This window comes from Cydia fagiglandana, chromosome 22 (assembly GCF_963556715.1).
Source record: "Cydia fagiglandana chromosome 22, ilCydFagi1.1, whole genome shotgun sequence".
NCBI lineage: Eukaryota > Metazoa > Arthropoda > Insecta > Lepidoptera > Tortricidae > Cydia > Cydia fagiglandana.
Window position 1 is genome coordinate 4,162,970 of NC_085953.1, and position 17,187 is coordinate 4,180,156.

General features: G+C 40.8%; 1 protein-coding gene across 1 annotated transcript; it reads right to left on the reverse strand.

Moving 5' to 3' along the window:
• Positions 1-583: 583 nt before the first annotated feature.
• LOC134675509 (potassium channel subfamily K member 9-like) lies at positions 584-11,744 on the reverse strand. The gene is made up of 9 exons (XM_063533774.1): positions 11,149-11,744; positions 8,409-8,848; positions 6,893-7,048; positions 6,046-6,172; positions 5,508-5,698; positions 4,947-5,134; positions 4,249-4,351; positions 2,754-2,841; positions 584-2,039 (listed from the first exon to the last, which is right to left on the reverse strand). Exons 2-9 carry the CDS (start codon positions 8,533-8,535, stop codon positions 1,304-1,306), a joined length of 1,716 nt encoding a protein of 571 aa, XP_063389844.1. The 5' UTR covers positions 8,536-8,848; positions 11,149-11,744; the 3' UTR covers positions 584-1,303.
• Between the last annotated feature and the right edge of the window lie 5,443 nt (positions 11,745-17,187).

Below are 17,187 nucleotides of genomic sequence, written 5' to 3' on the forward strand. Positions count from 1 at the left end.
GCGGATCGGATGCGATTTCGAATGAGAATTCTCTTAAACCAGTTTCGAACCTGAGATTACAATTTCAATTCTCAATTTCCTGTAATTCACATTATAACGAGTCACTGTGATTTCATGGGTTGCAATATGGTGTATACATATTTATTCGTTCTCTGAGTTCTATGACAGTAGGTGTAGCCCTATCGCTTGCGCGCCCGCTAACTCGCCACCAGGAGATAATAAACAGGTCTCAATGAAGATATCCGATGTGGAGTACGGAACACATAATATAAAAATTTTACCTTCCAATAAAATTATTATTATGTTTCCTATCCACATCGGATATCTGAGTAATGCCTTCCTGGCAGGCTACTAGGCTACTTTTATGCCGACGGTACTTCTCCTCAACAATGACATGGCGGTGGCGAGTGGCGGGAAGCGAGCAACGGTTCGCAGGAAGTGGAAGCGGAACTACGTCACGGCGTGGGGCGGAGCGACTACATAGACGCTAGCGGCATCATTGGTCAACGATCGCGTTACTCTCTCAATGAAGATATCCGATGTGGATAGGAAACATAATAATAATTTTATTGGAAGGTAAAATTTTTATATTGTTTTTTAACGATTCTTTGTTGTGTTTTCATAAATAACAAGTAAATTTGGCACTTGGTTATACTGGCCTAAAATATTTTCACTGGATTTCTCTATAGAGAATAATAAAATGTAATTTTCAATCATATAAATAAGATCAGATCCATAACAACAACTACTGAAGATAAAGATCTTTTGATTACTTTGGCTTTTATGGAAGACGACCAGTTAATGTTGTATAATGATTGTATGTTTTGGCATCGCAAAGACATTACGCCTTCAAGAGAGAACTTCCTTATTTTTAACATTCAAACAAGGAAGTCATTACATTCAGACAATGTATAATAATAAAAAATTAACCCTTTAATCTGTAGCGGCAACATATTTGCCATCATATTTAAAACAAAAACGCATCTCTACTATAAGAATTACGGTTAGAAATCGAATGACTAGAAAGGAATGTCAAATGGTTAGTACTTGCCAGACTGAGAGGCCGGCGCTCGTTCCCACGCACACTAAGAAGCCGATGAAACACTGTACAATACCTACAGGAAGCCAAGCTCAATCCATGGAACATTAATAAAAAACGCGACTACACACTATGTGTAAAAGCTATAACGTTCAAATTCTACCGCAAAATTGTAAAAGTCTACTTTAACCGTAGTATTAATTGGCCCATTTTTAGTTTGGAACTAACACTAACCTATCTTTGGCACAACTGTTTTGCACGTCACTATATGCTCGCACGATGGGGTGGCAGGTTGAACGTTAGAGTATCATTAGCGTAGTACTGCTCTAAGTCGTCATCGTCGGGTAGATAGTACCCGAAGCTTTCGTTGGATATTTGGTCCGGATCCTGCTTCGGCATGGCAAAATCCCAGTTTCTATCTACTGATTTTCTCCGCTTAGCGAACAGTATCGAGCCATCGAAAGCGTACTCATCATCGAAATGTAACACAGCATCATCGTAGAAGTAATTCTCCTGCTTGCAAGTGTTTCTCGCTATGTTTTTAAGTAATTTCTTCCGGGCATAGCTAGATTTCTCTGAATCGTAGTCATCGACAAGCGGATCGTTGCTCCGGTTGTCTGATCTCATGTTCATGGAGTAGAGCGAGGAGCTATGCGGGCTGGTCTCGACTCTGGTGCTGGTGCTATGTCTGTACGGATGGAGATACTGTTCGTTGTTGTTGCAGCTCATTTCGTACATCATCATGCCTTTCCGGAGCTGTTCTCTGCGCTTGGCGACTATTTCCCTGAAGTCGTCGGGTTCGAGTTGGAAGCTGTTGGTCTTGGCGTTCATGTATAGATAGCCGGAGGCGGAGTTGAGCCGCAGCGACTGGCTGCGGGTCTTGGAGGAGGACTTCTCGATGTAGCGCGGCAGGTTGCCGAGCTCGCGGTAGCTCTTGGTTTTGATTTGCTTCATGTTGGTCGGCGGCACCGGGGACAACGGGTCCCGGTAGAGCATCGATCTGGAAGTAATTGGAATTCCTATATTTAAACAAATAGTGTACAGGCAGGTCAGCAGAGTTGGTGAAGGTGCTTAATTAACTTTCACAACAGAGGTAGCGAAATCGAACCCTAAAGCTGGAAACAAATTATCGGACGCGGCTGACGGACGCGGCTCACAGCCGCGACTTATAGGTATCTAGATAATGAATATACACTGAACTGTGCAAACTATCGGAGGTAAGCCGTGGACGTAACCTTGTGCTGACCTTGAGCCTTCGGACGTCCGACAGAAATCTGGCGCGCTGGATGTTCCTGTCAGCCGAAAACGTCCGCGGACGGTATGCAGTAGTATGCACGGGGTCCGGGACGCGTCACTGCGCCAGAAGGACGCGGACTACGCGAGAGCTTGGACGTGCGTACGGTAAAAATGGAGGAAAGAATTATCGAGTGTGTTCGCAACAAGGAATTACTGTATAATCTCAAATTAAAGGATTACAAAAATAAGCGTTGTTGCGCGTCCGCAAGCCACGTCCCGAACACTGTGCACACTTTTATGTCGCGCCCGTCAGCCGCGTCCGTCAGCCGCGTCCGTCAGCCGCGTCCGATAATTTGTTTCCAGCTTAAGGGTTCCTTAACTTATATTATAGACGTGTACAGTCAAGTCAGTATACTTCTACCTGTTTACAGTAGTTAGGAGAACAGGATAACAGTTATAAATAAGAAACAAAACGTACTTGTTAGGTCCAAAGCAGTTGCATGAGCAGCTGCAGACGCTCGGCGGGTACTCGTCGTCGACGTACAGCGGCATCATGGACGTGTCGCCTGCAACATATTATTTATTACTCATACCAAAGACATATGTAACTTCGTATAAGATGAATAAAGTCGGTATCGTCTTGGGTCGTCCCATTCGTTTTTCGTCAAGTTCTTAAATTAGTCCTATTCTGCTTTCGTCACTCATTCTACTTTGAAAGCCACCGATTATTGTGACGAATGTAGAATGAGATTAAGAACTTGACGAAAAACGAATGGGACGACCCAAGACGATACCATAAGTCTAAGGAAAAAACGTGCCTAGGAAATCAAGAAAAAGTCATTCTCGGATAGATGCGGCACACACCTTTAGCCTATGCTCGGCTAGATGGCGTGACGACACCGTTTCATATTCAACAATTTTAACACATGGATATTAGTGAATGAACATGGATCAAAATGATATAAAAATAATAAAATCATTTATCCACACATATAGATTTTTTGGATAATTTTATACGTTTTCGTTTTGAGTTTTAGTCGTGTGTCGATAGATGGCAGTAAATTTACTGTGACTACAAAATTTACTATGACAGGACCCCTCTATACTATCTATTCTTTTTTCTCATACATATGCAAAAACTACAGTTGTGTTTATCCCCGAAAATATATCATACTACATTCTTACCCCCTTATTCGTAAACGCACTACAGATGTAGTGCATAATTGTTTTGCATCGTATTTTCTCGGAAACGTTCGTATTTTTCATGCTCCTTCAGTCAACCCCAGCACATTTTTTGTTCCGAGACTGACTCAAATAGCAAGACAGGTTCGTACGTTTTTCTGAAAATACGTTGGAAAATAATTACGCACTAGATCTGTGCAAGCTTATATTAGTTTAGTTATGTTTTATCCCTTTCTAACTAATACATTAAGTCAAAATGACAGGCTAAGACAAACGATCTTTAGTACTTGTCTTGTAGAGCGTTTATGTGTTTAGGCATAATGATTGCCAAAATACACGAGAAAAAACTGAACAATCACAAAAATTTAATTGAGAAATTCAAGTGTGGTTTGGAACAGGTTGGCTTACAGCAAGTAAGTACATAAAATAATAGGAACACAAACATTATTCTGGTTTACATAAGACACGAAGGGAAAAAAGCGCACACTGGGCGACTATCAGTGAGATAAAAATACTTTGGAAGGCATAGAAACCATTATTTTAAGTATAATTTGGTGGCAGGTTTATGTAGGCTACATCGAATATTGAAGGTCGGAATTTTGTTAGCTATGGAGAGGAATGGAGAGACAAATAACGAAATTTCGTTGTTCGCGGTAGGGTCATTTGGATGTCTAAAATTGTCTGTGCGTGCTTGTTAGGAAGGAAATTACACCACAGTTGATAAATCCATCCGGTGGTCATGCTTGGAGTCCATACTCGATACTGCTTGAAGTACCTACGGTAGTATCTACCTTGCCCGGAGGCCGGGAGGCGCGTGCCGCGCGCGACTCCGCGCAGGACCGCCCCGTCGGCCGTGATCACGTCGCCTTCCAGTCGCACCGCCACTTGCTGCGCCTGTGGATATTCATGTAGATTAGAATTGTGTCGATGTTCACATCGGGTAGGGTTGCCATTACGTCCAGATTTGTCCGGACATGTCAGAAGTATTTGTAATATATATGGCACTGGCCCTTTCGGATATTTAGGGCTGTCAAAATTCAAGCCATTATCTTATCTGTGATGATATTTCGTACATACTTCCGAAAAACTCATTGGTACGAACCGGGGTTTGAACAGTTTGAACCCGCGACCTCCGGATTGAAAGTTGCACGCTCTTACCGCTAAGCCACCAGCGCATATTAAACAGAATTTGTAGTTTCTTCAAAGTAACTGGCGCGGTCGGTGGGATCAAATACACCCTTAAAACAATTGTACATAAATACCTGTTCCGCCTGCGCCTGGTCTCGTTTCTCATCCTCAGTGTTCATGGTGACGAACCGGAGCACCAACAAGTTGAGACAGGCGGCCACTATGGCCAGCCCGAACAGGATAAAGATGAGCGCGAACATCACGTACGAGGGCTTGCGGTTGAGCGCGTTGTCCTTTTTGCATAGTAACTGGCACGGTCGGTGGGATCAAATACACCCTTAAAACAATTGTACATATATACCTGTTCCGCCTGCGCCTGGTCTCGTTTCTCATCCTCAGTGTTCATGGTGACGAACCGGAGCACCAACAAGTTGAGACAGGCGGCCACTATGGCCAGCCCGAACAGGATGAAGATGAGCGCGAACATCACGTACGAGGGCTTGCGGTTGAGGGCGTTGTCTTTTTGCAGGGCTACCATATCACCGAAACCTGTTGGTCAAATTACAGAGATTAGTGTTGGTAGAAATTATAGTAATTTGAGTCAAAGTTTGGAGAAATAGACTCGATTTCACGCAACTTTGCGCTTTAAAAACTTTTGAGTCAACTTAAAACCTTTACACTTAGCCTTTGGTTTCAAAAATTTTGTAAGTTTTATCTAAATAAATATTGAGGAAAATATGCCTTATTGAATGATGTGAACGATTTTCCAAACTGATCTATCCACTGCCGTAAACTGACGGAGAAAAGAAAATAGTGGCGTGTGTCGAAAATCTTTTGTGTCGAAGACCAAGAGTCTCTTTAGGTTAGGTATTGAGTTAGAATAGTTAGTATTGCATAATAATTGATATTTAAACATATTTACCGATAGTGGTAAGCGTGATGAAGCAATAGTAAACGCTGTCGAAGTAGCTCCAACCCTCAAACTTGGAGAACGCCGCGGCTCCACCAGCGATTGTGAGCGATGATAAAGTCGTCACCACACATATGAGGTCCACCTCAGACGCGCTGGTGGCTTTGCAGTTCAACGCGTGTTTCAGGGACTTTATTATGACGCTAGAAAAAAAAGCATGTGGTAAGTTAATAGTGTATCATCATACAGTTACAGTGTTGGTCCTAAAACTGTTCCTCGTGGGATGCCGAAGGAAACTTCGTAGAAACAGTGTCGAAGGCCTTGGCTACGTCAATTACCTGCTAAGCCTATTGACCCGTTCACCGCTGCTCTGGAACATGATGAGGCCGAGAGGGGTCCAAAGATCGTGTAAAACATCATGAACAGCTTGTGAAAAGAAATATATAAAACCACACACATAGTTACAGTGTTGGGCCTAAAACTGTTCCTTGTGGGATGCCGAAGGAAGCTTCATACAAACAGTGTCAAAGGCCTTGGCTATGTCATTCACCTGCTAAGCCTGTTGACCCGTTCACCGATGCTCTGGAACATGATGAGGCCGAGGGGGATGCCGACGATCGCGTAGAACATTGTGAACAACTTGCCGCCGACCGTCGCGGGCGTCGAGTGCCCGTAGCCTTGTTAGTAAAGGTTAGTCAGGTTAGTAAAGTTAGATAAACACTAAATAGCAATTGATTGGTGTTTTGTCGAGTTGGTGTTAGTAATATTAGCTATTAGTTATAACTATTTTCCAAAGTTTAATTTGGTTGCCTATTGATGTCTACAATAATAGCCAGTTTGAGAACTTCTAACATTCAAATTCAGATTTGGAGTTCACCCCGAACCGAACATCGAAACTTCGTCATCCTGCCTCTCTAGTGCTCTTGAATTGCATAGCATTAAAGCGCCGGAGAGCGAATATGCGATTTTCGATGTTCGTGCTAGGCTCTCAGGGTTTTAAAAGGTACCAACGCTCCGGCTAAGGAATAAATAAGCTCCCTGCCAAGAGCGAACAGGTTTTTAAAAGGTCGGCAACGCGCATGGGCCATTCCATCTGATTTCAACAAATGGGGTGCGCGGTGATATTTAATTTAAATAAAAAAAGATTGAGAACTATCCTTAACAGTAAAAACATAAATCCATGTGGCTTAGCACTTCTGGTACCACAAAGCATAATCTAAATGTTTTTTTATCGAAGTCCATGCAGCACACTTGTTAATTCCGATTTGTTGATGTCATATGGAATGGCCCGCATGTAACACACCTGGAGTTGCAGGCTACGGCGCTTACCATCAGGCGGGCAGTATACTTTTTGTCACCGACGTGGTAGTAAAAGAAGGCACTACGGAAATCCTTACCAATGGTAGTGAGCACGGTGGTGGCGTAATAGAATGCGCCGGTGAACTTCCACTGCTGGCCGGCCTTGTGGGGCTCCGACTTCAGCACCACCGTTTCCATTACGCGGAAGTCCTCTTCCGTTATGTTGTACTTCCGGATTATCATGCCTTCGATTGCTGTAAGAAGTTAGGTTAGTAAATAGGCTTAGTGAGAAGCCATAGACTAATAAAACATGGTCTTCTCTTCCCAGAGTGACACAAGCCTACGTCACAATAACATGGCCGCTATATATAGCGCTATCGCATATTATCATATAGCGCTGTCGCATGATGACGTAGGCTTGTGTCAGTCACGTGACCATGAAAAGACGGGAAGAGACTACCAGGCGGAGTATATTATTATACCATGGTGAGAAGCATACTAATTGTATGTTTGTTTTTTCATGACTACACTATAAAAAACCGGTCAATGGCGAGTCGAACTCGCGCACGAAGGGTTCCGTAGCATTAGGCAGAAATAGACAAAATATCACGTTTGTTGTATGGGAGCCCCATACATTGATGACTACTTAGGAAAATCGCATGCAAGTTCTGAACGTCTGAATAGGGATTATCAGTTCGTCCTATAACTCCTATACACTATTACTCTACCAGTAATCAAGTGTTTCTAAATTTTAATACAATTCGCCTCTTAACTGAGTAGTATTGAAATCACTCATGCATCGCCCGGCGAATTTTTAGTGCAGCAGATTTTGATTCGATTTGGCGCGACTCAGTGGAGGTGTAAAAACGGATGGACGTGTAGAAAAAACATTGCATTTTTTTGCGAATTGAAAAGAGCTTTTTCAGGCTCATGTCTACTGTAACCGAATATTTCAATTTAATGATATTTCAATGAAATGAATGTATAGTACAGTCAACAACAGAGCTATGAATACAGGCAAAGTGTCAAAAATATGTATACAGTACTTTATTGCCTGTACATTAAGGTCGTGTATACATATTTTTGGCACTTTGCCTGTATTCATAGCTCTGTTGTTGACTGTACTAAAACGGGATCCTGCAGAAAATCGTACCCGCAAAAAATTGCACGTTAGTGGGAAAGAGCTCTTAGGGTAAGAGGACCTAGAGTTAGACCAAGAAAAGCCGCAGCGATTTTGATAGCCCACGCAGTGAAAGCGTTATTTTAATCGTCAAACTTCTATGAAATTATGGCGTATAAATAACACTTGCACTGCGTGGGCTATCAAAAACGCTGCAGACTTTTCTTGGTCTAACTCTCTATCCATATCGCTCTTGCATATTAGAGTGATAGAGGTAGATAACAATATTTAGATTTTCCATATTCTTAAGGTTGCAAAAACCATACTCTGGGTTCCTGGGCCACTTGCACCATCCCACTAACCCGGGGTTAATCCGTTAAAACGCTAATCCAGTGTCAAATTGTACTGGTAACCATGGTAACATCAGATTTAACCGGTTAGCTCCGGGTTGCAAGTGGCGCGAAAAATGCGCTGTGAGAATCAAACGTAAGTACCTTGTAAAACTTCAAATCTGTTCCTCTCCGTAGTAGACTCGAGAGCGTCAAAAACCGCCGCGCCGACCAACAAATATGTGAATGTACACACAATCAACGATAGTGTTCGAACATTTTGCTTCTTCATAACTCCTGCGTGACCGCGTGGGGGCACTTGGCCCTATACCAGCCCACGCGAGCTAAAAACCCTACACCAGTAACCACTGTTAACCTAAGTAACCATTGTAAGTACAGTTATAACTTTTGGATTTGATATGACTCTTCGAATTTAGAATTGTATCTTCATTTTACAGTCAAAGAATTGCGCGGTGTGTGTATGTAAATAGTGCTATGAGTAAATTGATCCCTTGAGAGGAAGTCATCTTCTTTCTATGTGCATTATTATGGTATTTTTTGCCTGGATTTTCTTATAGCTATCCCATTATATGTACATTCATCACCTGTAACAAAAGGAAACACAATAAATGAAAAATTATAAATGAACTTCTGTACAGTGGCGGATTTCCACTTTGCCGCCCTAGGCCCCAGGCCCTATAGCCGCCCCTTTCGCAGCACCCATCATATTGACTACATTTAAAGTTATTTCCTGTTATCATCAGCGAATTTTTTGTCACAATTTGCCGCCCGGCCTACTGGGCCTTAGGGCGGCCACATCTGGCGTCTTTCGAGCGTCGGCGTCTACAATTCTATGGCCGACGTCGACGCAACGTCGACGCAACTGCGCAGCGACGTCATTTTCCATAGCGCTGACTAGACGCCGACAGACGCCGACGCTCGAAAGACGCTAGATGTGGGGGGGGGGGGGGGGGCTAAAGAAAGTAAGAGTAAATGTTTTTGCTCCTTTACCACCTCCACAAATTATATCTAAAAATGCTGTATATTTTTGAAGATTAGCCTGTTGAGAGGATCAGGGAGGATTAAATTCAATCAAGTAATAAAAGGTGTTAGCAAATTCCATTCAGTAAATGAAACAAACAAAGCGTGTTTACAAAAGATTCTCGGATAAAAATGTATTCAAAGAAAGGGCCCAGATGATCTGATAAAATAGGTTTTGTTGTAAAGAATGTTTACAGTAAGGATTAAGAGAGAAACAGTATTTTTTTATTTTTTTATTGTATTTTCCATATAAAAACTTTTGGGAATTTGCTACTAGGGCTACATCAAAATACACTACATTATGGCTCCTCTACAATTCAGCGGTCGGCAACCTTTTAGCAGCCAAGGGCCAAATAGTAGTTACCGAAGTTGACGCGGGCCGCACTTTGTTAATATTTATGACTTTATCAGACATTGCCGTTTGTCAATATTACATAATAAATAGCCAGGGAGGCTTGCGGGCCGCAGGTGAGAGGTTCGCGGGCCATGATGGGCCAACGTCGGCCACTCCAAGAGATGCAGCCATGCAGTAGAATGAGATAGCAATCTTGCTCCCTCTAACGCATAAATGCGTCCCTTGGAGTGGCCGGCGGGCGTTGGCCCATCGTGTGATATCAGATTAGAGGAAGACGTAACAATAGCTGGTCTTGTCACTAAGAGTGATCTCTTCCAGACAACTTTGCATAGCGGAGAAGAGAAAATTGAATTATGCAATAGGGTTTGCAGATGGATCTAGATGGATCACATGCGGTGCAAGTGTCATTTTAAATGTCAAATTTCATGATGCCAAAGGAGACCTCGAACAAGATGGGAGGATGAACTCGAACTCACAGCGGGCCCGAACTGGAGAAGAGTGGCCCACAACAGACCCCAATGGAAAGAGCTGGAGGAGGCCTTTGCCAAGAAGCGGCACACTGAGCTTAGAGACATACTCTAACTCAGAATAAAAGGGCTTGATAGATAGATAGACATATATGACAAGAAACTAACAACCTAAGTGACCCTGTGTAATTCAGTGACTTAGAATTGTTTCTAATGGTGAATATTTGATATCAATCCTTAAGATAACTTTAAATTGCACTAAATATTTCATAGGTCTGCTATTGCACACAAAAAGTAAAATAGTGTGAACAACTATCTGCTCCTGTATTTAACCATTTCATATTTCTAGACTATTACAGTTACAGTGAAAATAAACAAAGATAAAGCTAATATTAAATGTACAAAATGTGGTTTTATTAATTAATAACTGATGATCTGTTTAAAAAAAAAGAATCCCAGGATTGCTTTATCCGTAAATTTTTTTAGAATGATAATTCTAAAGCCGACCACTGACTAACAGGCCGCCGGACGATATCGGCCTGTCAGTTAGAACAAAAATTTGACAGCTCCGAACAACTGACCGGCCGATATCGTCCGGCGGACTGTTAGTCAGTGGTCGGCTTAAGCCAAGCCCAAATTATATATTGCTGTTGGGGAATAGTACAATTCAAAATGTTATTGTAGTTCTTTTAGAATAACTTAAACCTGTGTTAAAGAGGCTTTACGCCTCCTTTTGTTGGTAATGGAACAACAATAACTTATATAGGTATTAAAACAAAATGAACATCTAAAAAAAGCAAAAATCTTTTTAGTTAAATATTATGTCATGTAAGACAGAATGAAGAAAGTTATGCATGTGCATAAAATATTTAGTATCAAGTTTGAATAAAATCAAAGACAGTAATTAAGATTAAACTTATTAAAACAATACTTTCTGTTGTCAATTGTTTTCAATACGGCTATGATTTAATACACCATATGACATGTGAAACTATTCCGAAAACAAATTCGAATTTATTATTATTTGAAACAAAGAACTTACCATTCTGCAGAGGAAAAGGTCAAGGAAACTTTCGTTTGTTATCTGTTTTCCGATCTTGTATCGCGTACAGCATCTATAAATATTTAATTATCTGCAAAGCTGTATCCTAAAAATAACATCGTGCCTCAGTCCGCATACAGTTCCATGGCATAGGTCAACGCACAGCCACTAACTGGGTCAAATGTTATGACGACGATTTGCCAAGGCGCTCCCGACCGAAACACTCGCCGAATCCAAGCTCAGCTCACTTTTACCCATATTCAGCATTAAAAAACCAAATTGGGTCAGATTCTATATTTTTTCCCCTTGATATCCTCTATGCGGTATTCTTGCTGTCACACCTGCCTAGTTTTCTTCTGTCAAACACAATTTCACTTTCAATTTTTAACATTGTGCGAAACTTAGTTGACTAGCTAAGTAACGTTTGCGACTACATTTATAACAAATAATTAGATTTGTATAAAATAAAAATAACGAAAATGTATTATTTTTGGCGAGTAGCCTCCTTGCACTTCCTTGATGGACTGGATGTCAGTGTTGCCGTTACAAATTATTCGCCAGGACGGCTGAAAGCCTGAAAGACTTGAAAAATAGGCGTAACATCTCGAAACAATAAAAGGTAGGCGAAATAAGTTTACAATCATGAAATTTATATTTATTTTCATCATCTGTGTATAAATTAAGATATGAATCGTCTATAAAAAAGAAAACGAAAAATAATTCTAAAGCCAAAGGTTGCCATGTCCGGAAAACTTAACGCAAGAGCTGTCAACGCGTCGTTTAAGTTTGTTACATAACTACTAGATGGCGTTACGCACGGCTATGACGTCAAACTAATGCCGCTGAATTTAATTTCATTAATTTCCGTCCTGGGGGCCGATTTTCGAATTTCGACTACTCGATTTCGTGTATTTCGTTAAATAATATCTCCACTACTAGGCATTTAAATTCTACTAAAAGAATTGAAATGGAGTGGTCAATACCAATAGACTCCAAATTTCGATCGCTCGTATTTCAAAAATTTGCATTTCGCCGTTTTCCACCGATTTTCGAGTGACGAAATCGAGCGATCGAAATTCAAAAATCGGTCCCCTGCCTGGGTCCGAGATGTTTGCTAACGTTATTTACTTAATTACTCCTTACTGATTTGCTCGATTCTATGTTTGTAACTTGATGCCTTATTTATGTTTTAATACATCGAAACTCTCTGAGGGGTTAGACAAACTTTGTTTTATTATTTACGAGTGCTTTCCGCTTTGCGGGTGGACTAAATACTTAACGCAGTGGCAGGAACGCCCTTTACAAAGGATTTCTTATCTCGCAATTCTCGCAGATATTCTGGGTGATTTATTTTATTGGGGTTTTATTGTAATTGCAGAATTTTCCTAAAGGGTTCATTTTACGAAGTTTATAGAGTTTTGAATATGCCCGCTGAAAATTGAAATTATGTCGAGTATTAATTTACTTAACTTAAATGAGTAAGGTACCCAATACAGATTTTTAGGTACAGTCAAGTGTAAAAATATGGGTGCACTCAACATACTCAAAAAATCCCATAGCTCTTATGTCAGCGTATTAAGAGCTGTGGGAAATATTTTCGAGTAAGTTGTATGCGCCTATATTTTTAGGGTTCCGTACCCAAAGGGTAAAACGGGACCCTATTACTAAGACTTCGCTGTCCGTCCGTCCGTCCGTCCATCCGTCCGTCCGTCCGTCCGTCCGTCCGTCCGTCCGTCCGTCTGTCACCAGGCTGTATCTCACGAACCGTGATAGCTAGACAGTTGAAATTTTCACAGATGATGTATTTCTGTTGCCGCTATAACAACAAATACTAAAAACAGAATAAAATAAAGATTTAAATGGGGCTCCCATACAACAAACGTGATTTTTGACCAAAGTTAAGCAACGTCGGGAGTGGTCAGTACTTGGATGGGTGACCGTTTTTTTTGCTTTTTTTTGTTTTTTTTTTGCATTATGGTACGGAACCCTTCGTGCGCGAGTCCGACTCGCACTTGCGCGGTTTTTACACTTGACTGTACAGTACTGAAACTGAACATGGCTTCTGAGGAGAGCCTTAGCAACGTAGACACTGTGTTTTCATACAAAGAATAAGCTTATAGCAGGTAAAAAAACGTAAGGTTCATAAGAGTAGCTACCGTACATATATCCGAAATTACCCCATTATAAATCCCATCTTATTTGCTATAATATTTATATACATATATCTACATACTTACGCATTACATAGGCATGCCCACTTATCATAATCACCCTCTTATATAGTCAATGCGCCCATTGCTCGGGCGCAGCATGGTTCTATTTATATCGCCTGTCACTATGCCCGTCACTTTCGCACTTACGTACTTGTTAGAACGCGACAGGCTGGTGACAACCGATAAAAATGCGATCGTGCTACCGCTGATCATATATCGACTTCCTCCTATGGCCTTTCCAACCGTCGCCGATAATCGCATCGATACGATTTGCGATACATTGCGGTAATTTGAGCGATGGATTTAGTGTGTCGTTCCTGATTAGCCAGCAATTATCAAAATCGCATGACATTTGTTGTAACGTTTGTATTGTACGAGCCACCGAGAATGCGGTCTGAGGCCTAATGGCTTCTCTACACGATGGCCCAGCGCCGGCCACTCCAAGGGACGCACTTAGCGTTAGAGGGAGCAAGTGATATTGCTATCTCATTCTACCACATGGCTGCGTCCCTTGGAGTGGCCGGCGCTGGGCCATCGTGTAGAGGAGCCATAAGTCTGAGGGCCTACTGAGAACCACATTCGACGTGTTGCCTCCCTGTTACACTTACATACGAATTTACAAGTGTGACAGAGAGGCAACACGTCGAACGTGGTTCGCGGTAGGCCTTCCTGAAACGGGTTGTACAAATGACCCACGAAGTCCGAGGAGTTAGAAAATCCCTGCGTGTGCCCTACGAATCGTGAGCCTTATTACATGGACATAAGTTCACCAATGATCAGTTAACCGTGTCGCTGTTAGTATAGTCGCCATCAGATATATCGGAGCGGCCAGGGTGCTCAAAATATCTGCACATGTAACTTTAACATCTTGATAATAGAGGCTTTGTTCAGATATTTGTGAATACCCTGGGCGCTCCGATGTATATTGAGGGCCTACCGCGAACCACGTTCGACGTGTTGTATCTCTGTCAAACTTGTAAATTCGTACGTAAGTGTGACTGGGAGGCAACACGTCGAACTTGGTTCGCGGTAAGCTCTCAGTACTTGTAGCACAGAATAAATAATAGTACTAAGTACAGAAGACTCACTCTCTAACAAAACGCGTCTGTTACGATCAGCACAGATATGGCCGCTAGGTGGCGACAGCGCCACGCGCGGCTTATGGCAAACCCCAAAATTGGGGCCGAACGGATGCACTTTTAGCTACCTGTAGCAAAGCGACGAAATCGCGGAGTGAGACACGCCTGCTTGTAGTAGATATTTATACGACTTGGCACCGTTTATTACACGGCGCCTGTGATTTTGATGTGAGAAAGCCCTTCAAGTTTTATTGAACACTAATCTACGGTAATCGCTTCGTGTCTGAAATGGTATGAATGAATTCTTAGCACAGTTGTGCTAACATTCACGCCTACAGGGTTACCATGTATAAATTTAAATAACCCCGATAGAGCATGCATAACATGCATTCTCTGACCTAATTTATTAATGTAAAACTTGATCTTCCCTGGCAGTAATATCCCATTGTAAATTATCACTATCAGTTTAAAAAGGCGCGAATTTCTAAATTTCCATGGTGGATAGGAGATCGACCATTTACGCCTATTTTTTTTTTAATTTGTCGATCGATTCTTCTATTTTGCAAATAATATAAGAATCTGTTGACAAAGTAGTCAACTAATTGCGAGGATTGTGTTGCATGCTTGAAATTTATCAAAATTTCCTAAATGTTACGAAAATCTTACATGTGGCAACCCTGATTACCAGGCCGTGAAGCGAAAGCTGCAAGGGCCCGCTTTCTCGTAGGGCTAGAGAACGGAACGCAGCCATAGACAAGTTTTACTTTTTAATGGAATTGGGTAAAAATGGCGGCGGTTGTTTTTTTAATGGTTAGCCGTGACAATGAGCCCTGTGAGCCAAACATTGCATCAGCTTGTTTATCAGCATTGTGAAAGCTCTCAAAAACCTCTTGGATATTTTATAATACGCCGTCGTCGTCGGTAAACATGCTTACGATTTCTGTAGCTAGGTATAGTCGCACCAATAAAAGTCTGCAGCGGATTTGATAGCCCACGCAGTGTAAGTGTTATTTATACGTCATAATTTAACGTATAAATTCGTCAAAGTTCGGTCAAGCGCATCTCCCATCGTAGAGACTGTGCGAAAAGAGAAGAGTCGTAGAATGTATGGGCTCCCTTACATTCCACGACTCTTCCTCTTTCCGCACAGACTCTAGAAGCAGATTTGTTACAACACATTTACTCGTAAATACTTAATTAGATTTGACATTTTCCCACAATAATTTACTGCGTCGTGAAATAAGTTCCCGATCCCCGATACAAAAAAATATCAGTCACCCAATGACTGGGCAGCCAAACGAAACATTGCTCATCGCGTATTACTAGGAACAAACTAATTTCTGAGTCATTTGTTTTGGTAGTGGTCTGTAGTATTCACGCACCATGATAGTAAATAAAATCCTAAGGTAAAAAAAAAGTTAAACTTTTTTTTATGATGTGGCTATTTATGTATAAGTACTTGGTCAAGCAAATCTTGTCAGTAGAAAAAGGCGGCAAATTTAAAAAATGTAGGCGCAAAGGATTATCGTCTCATAAAAAATTTGAATTTCGCGCCTTTTTCTACTGACAAGATTTGCTTGCCCAAGTATATGTAATGTACCTACCTACGGTTTGCAATGTCTAATAGTATCTTCACAACTTGGGTAACTATTTACTTAAGTTTATTCTTTAGTTTGCTTTAGATCACGAAAAGAAATTCATAGATTATAAAAAAAGGAATTAAAAGAGGGAGGTTAAAGAAAAACTAAATTAGAATGATCAATCATTGATGTAAAAAAACAAACCGAAAATACACACATGCAAATTGATTGGTCATCAGGTCATTGGCCGAAAAGAAAGCTGTTAGTCACCAATAAGGTGTAAAGCAAGCAATATAGGTAGTACCAACATAACATTGCATAAACGTGACCCAGAACTTGAGAGAAAGGTCTGCGCTTTACGCACACTACTTCGCTTGTACTCTATGGTAAGCTGAATTGGCTGATGATGAAGACGAACGAAAACAAATGCTTGGCTGAATGGGACTATGATCTTTTGAATGGGGTCAATTCTTTCGGCTAATAAGGAAGGGTACCCAACTGTCCGACTTCGATTTGATTTATTTTGATATATGTTATAGAGTAGTCTAAAACAACGGACACGTATTTTTTTTAGCTGCCCGAACTCAACCTGTTAGGAGAAAATGGCCTTCAAAGTACTGAAAATTGACCAAACCTTCTAATTTCTATGAAATACTTTTTTCAAAAAAAATTGATAATTAATAACTGGTTTCGTTATATGTTGGAGAACATGAATAAAGAATGGGGACGTGTTTTGTCATTTCACCACAAACTCATTTTTTATATAAAAAAAATATATATAACAAATATATAAATATAATAATTATATTTTTATATTTATAAATTTTTTTGAAAAAAGTTTTTCATAGAAATTAGAAGGTTTGGTCAATTTTCAGTACTTTGAAGGCCATTTTCTCCTAACAGGTTGAGTTTGGGCAGCTAAAAAAAATACGTGTCCGTTATTTTAGACTACTCTATAACATATATCAAAATAAATCAAATCGGAGTCGGACAGTTGGGTACCCTTCCTTTTAAGTATTTGATAAAAAAAATTAAAATTATTATTTTGATGTTGCATCTTTGTAAATTTTTAAATAAGGAGAGGCTATAATAATAATATAATAATATAATATAGCCTTTATTTCTCTTTTAAGTTACATATTTACATTAAAAAGATATTTAATAATT